The sequence below is a fragment of the Miscanthus floridulus genome, chromosome 11 (genome assembly GCF_019320115.1).
Source record: "Miscanthus floridulus cultivar M001 chromosome 11, ASM1932011v1, whole genome shotgun sequence".
Taxonomy (NCBI): Eukaryota; Viridiplantae; Streptophyta; class Magnoliopsida; order Poales; family Poaceae; genus Miscanthus; species Miscanthus floridulus.
Window position 1 is genome coordinate 28201786 of NC_089590.1, and position 3834 is coordinate 28205619.

Sequence of the window (3834 nt, forward strand, 5' to 3'; positions counted from 1 at the left end):
CCTCATGGCACGTCAGCGAAAGAGGGAGCATCGGGAGGTCATCTCGGTGAAGGTGGCCACTCCCTGGTACCTCGACTAGTCTCGAGAGGCAATCACCTTTGATTGGGATGACCACCCTGATTATGTCCCAAACCCTAGGCCGTACCCACTTGTCATCGACCCGATCATCGGCAACACCCGGCTCACCAAGGTGTTGATGGATGGAGGCAGCGGCCTCAACATCCTCTACGTCAATATCCTGGAGCTCAACCAGTCATAGCTCCAGGGTGATGCCATGCCTTTCCACGGCATCATGCCGGGGAAACGCACATGACCCCTCAGGCGCATTGACCTGCCCGTCTGCTTCGGCACTCCCTCCAACTACCGCAAGGAGGTCCTCACCTTCGATGTGGTTGGGTTCAAGGGAACCTATCATGCCATCCTAGGGTGGCCATGCTACGCCAAGTTCATGGTGGTCCCCAACTACACCTACCTTAAGCTCAAGATGTCGAGCCCCAATGGTGTCATCACTGTCGAGTCCACGTATGAACATGCATACGACTGCGACATCGAATGCATCGAGTACGCTGAGGCTCTCGTGGAGGCCAAGACCCTCATCGTCAACCTCGACCAACTCGGTAGTAAGGCGCCTGACTCCAAGCATCGCGCCAGGACTTTCAAGCCCACAGATGCCATCAAGCTTGTCTTGGTCAACCCCAATGGCTCCAATGACCGAGCGCTGAGGATCAGCACCACCCTCGACATCAAATAGGAAGCCGTGCTCATCGACTTTCTTCACGCGAATGCCGATGTATTCACGTGGAGTCCCTTGGACATGCCGGGCATACCGAGGGAGGTCACCGAGCATGCCTTGGACATCTGGGCTGGCTCTAGACCGGTGAAGCAGCGCCTGTGCCAATTCAACAAGGAAAAGCACAGGGCCATCAGCGAGGAGGTGCGGAAGCTTTTGGCAGCCGGATTCATCAAGGAAGTATCCCATTTGGAGTGGTTAGCTAATCCTATATTAGTTCAGAAGAAAAATGGGAAGTGGAGAATGTGTGTGGACTACACTGGTTTGAATAAAGCATGTCCAAAAGTCCCATTCCCATTACCTTGAATTGATCAAATCATTGACTCCACTATGGGATGCGAAACCCTATCTTTCCTTGATGCGTATTCTAGTTACCATCAAATCAAGATGAAAGAATCTGACCATCTCGTGACTTCTTTCATCACACCATTCAGCATGTACTGCTATGTGAGTATGTCGTTCGGCCTTAGAAACACAGGGGCCACATACCAGCGGTGCATGACCTAGGTCTTTGGCGAGCACATCGGGTGAACCATTGAGCCCTACGTGGACAACATTGTGGTCAAGTTTAGGAAGGCCAGTGATCTCATCGGTGACTTGGAAATAGCCTTCAAGTGCCTCAGAGAGAAGGGCATCATGCTCAACCCTAAGAAGTGTGTCTTCGGGGTCCCCTAAGGCATGCTCTTGGGATTCATAGTCTCGGAATGTGGCATCAAGGCCAACCTAGAGAAGGTCTCGGCCATGACCAACATGGGGCCAATCCGAGACCTCAAGGGAGTGCAGAGGGTTATGGGATGCCTTGCGGCCCTGAGCCGCTTCATCTCGCGCCTTAGCGAAAAAGGCTTGCCTCTATACCGCCTCTTGAGAAAATCCGAACGCTTTTTATGGACCCCGAGGCTAAAGAAGCCCTCGCCAAGCTCAAGGCATTACTCACCAATCCTCCCATCCTGGTGCCGCCGACCAAGGGCGAGGCCCTCTTACTCTACGTCACTACAATGACCCAAGTGGTCAGCACGGCCATAGTAGTCGAGAGGCAGGAAGAGGGGCACACTCTACCCATCCAACGACCTATTTACTTTGTCAACGAGGTGCTCTCTAAGACTAAGACATGCTACCCCCACATCCAGAAGCTGATCTACGTCATAGTCTTGGCTCGACGCAAGCTGTATCACTACTTTGAGTCCCACCCGATGACCGTGGTGTCGTCTTTCCCTCTGGGAGAGATAATCCATAACTGGGAGGCCTCGGGTAGGATAGCCAAGTGGGCCATCGAACTCTTGGGGGAAGCCCTATCTTTTGTGCCTTAGAAAGCAATTAAATCCTAGGCCTTGGCCAATTTTGTGGCAGAGTGGATCGACAACCAACTACCGCCTTCTCAAGTCCAGGCGGAATGCTGGACCATGTACTTCGATGGGTCCCTGATGAAGACTGGGGCAAGCGTGGGTCTGCTCTTCATCTCACCCCTTGGAGTGCACATGTGCTACATGATCTAGCTCCACTTCGCCACCTCCAACAATGTAGCCGAGTATGAAGCCCTCATCAATGGCTTGTAGGTCGCCATCGAGCTTGGAGTATGGCATCTCGACATACGGGTGATTCGCAGCTCATCGTCGATCAAGTGATGAAGGAGTCAAACTGCCATGACCCTAAAATGGAGGCGTACTGCAAGCTGGTACGTCGCCTTGAAGACAAGTTCGATGGTCTCGAACTCAGCCACATCATGCAAAAAATTCAACGAGGCCGCGGATGAATAGGCAAAGATGGCGTCGGCACAGGCCCCAGTCCCCCCGAACATCTTTGCCAGAGACCTCCACAAGCCTTCCATCAACTACGCCTTGGTGGTGGCAGAGGGCCCACCGGTCGAGCTCACCGTAGGGCCCAAGGCCCCCTCTATCACCGAGACCCCTTCGGCCGAGCCCGAGGTCATGGAAGTCAACACGGAGCCTCCCGAGGCCAACCAAGGCACGGACTGGCGAGTCCCATTCCTTGATTGCCTTGTTCGAGGAGAGCTTCCTGTAGATAGGACCAAAGCCCGATGGCTTGCGCGACGAGCCAAAACTTACATCCTCAGTAATTGTGAGTTGAATAGGTGAAGCCCATCTGGCATCCTCCAATGATGCATCACCACTGAGGCAGACCAAGCCCTACTTTGGGACTTGCATGCAGGAGCCTACGGGCACCACGTAGCGCCTTGAACGCTCGTCGGAAACGCCTTCCAACAAGGGTTCTACTGACCAACAGCAGTTGCTGATGCCACCAAGCTCATACGCTCCTGCGAGGGATGCCAGTACTACACGCGGCAGACGTATCTCCTGGCCCAAGCCCTCCAAACCATACCCATTACATGGCCATTCACCGTGTGGGGGCTTGACATGGTTGGGCCTCTACAGAAGGCCCCCAGGGGCTACACCCATCTGCTGGTAGCGATTGATAAGTTCTCCAAGTGGATCGAGGCTTGTTCGATCAATCGAATCAAATCCGAGCAAGCGGTGCTATTCTTCATTGATATCATCCATAGGTTCGGGGTTCCAAACACCATCATCACTGACAATGGGACACAATTCACTGGCCATAAGTTCCTGACATTCTACGATGACCACCACATCCATGTGGCCTGGTTGGCCATAGGACACCCTAGGACAAATGACCAAGTAGAGCATGCCAATGGCATGATCCTACAGGGCCTCAAGCCGAGAATATACAACCGGTTGAAGAATTTTGGCAAGAAATGGCTTACCGAACTCCTATCGGTCATCTAGAGCCTGAGGAACACTCCGAGCTGAGCCATGGGATTCACACCATTCTTCCTAGTCTATGGAGCCAAGGCCATCCTCCCCACTGACTTGGAGTACGATTCCCTAAGGCTACAGGCCTACAACGAGCAAAGCAACCGCACTACCCACGAGGATGCCCTCGACCAACTAGAGGAAGCCCAAGACATCGCGCTGCTACACTCGGCCAAGTACCAGCAAGCCCTATGACACTATCAAGCCCGACGCATTCGAAGCCGAGACCTGAAGGTGGGCAACCTAGTGCTAAGACTG

The 3834-nt window shown here is 53.5% G+C and overlaps 1 protein-coding gene across 1 annotated transcript; it reads left to right on the forward strand.

The window, feature by feature from the left end:
* The first annotated feature begins 448 nt into the window (after positions 1-448).
* On the forward strand, positions 449-751 carry LOC136491734 (uncharacterized). The gene has a single exon (XM_066487986.1). It carries the CDS (start codon positions 449-451, stop codon positions 749-751), a length of 303 nt encoding a protein of 100 aa, XP_066344083.1.
* Positions 752-3834: the final 3083 nt, after the last annotated feature.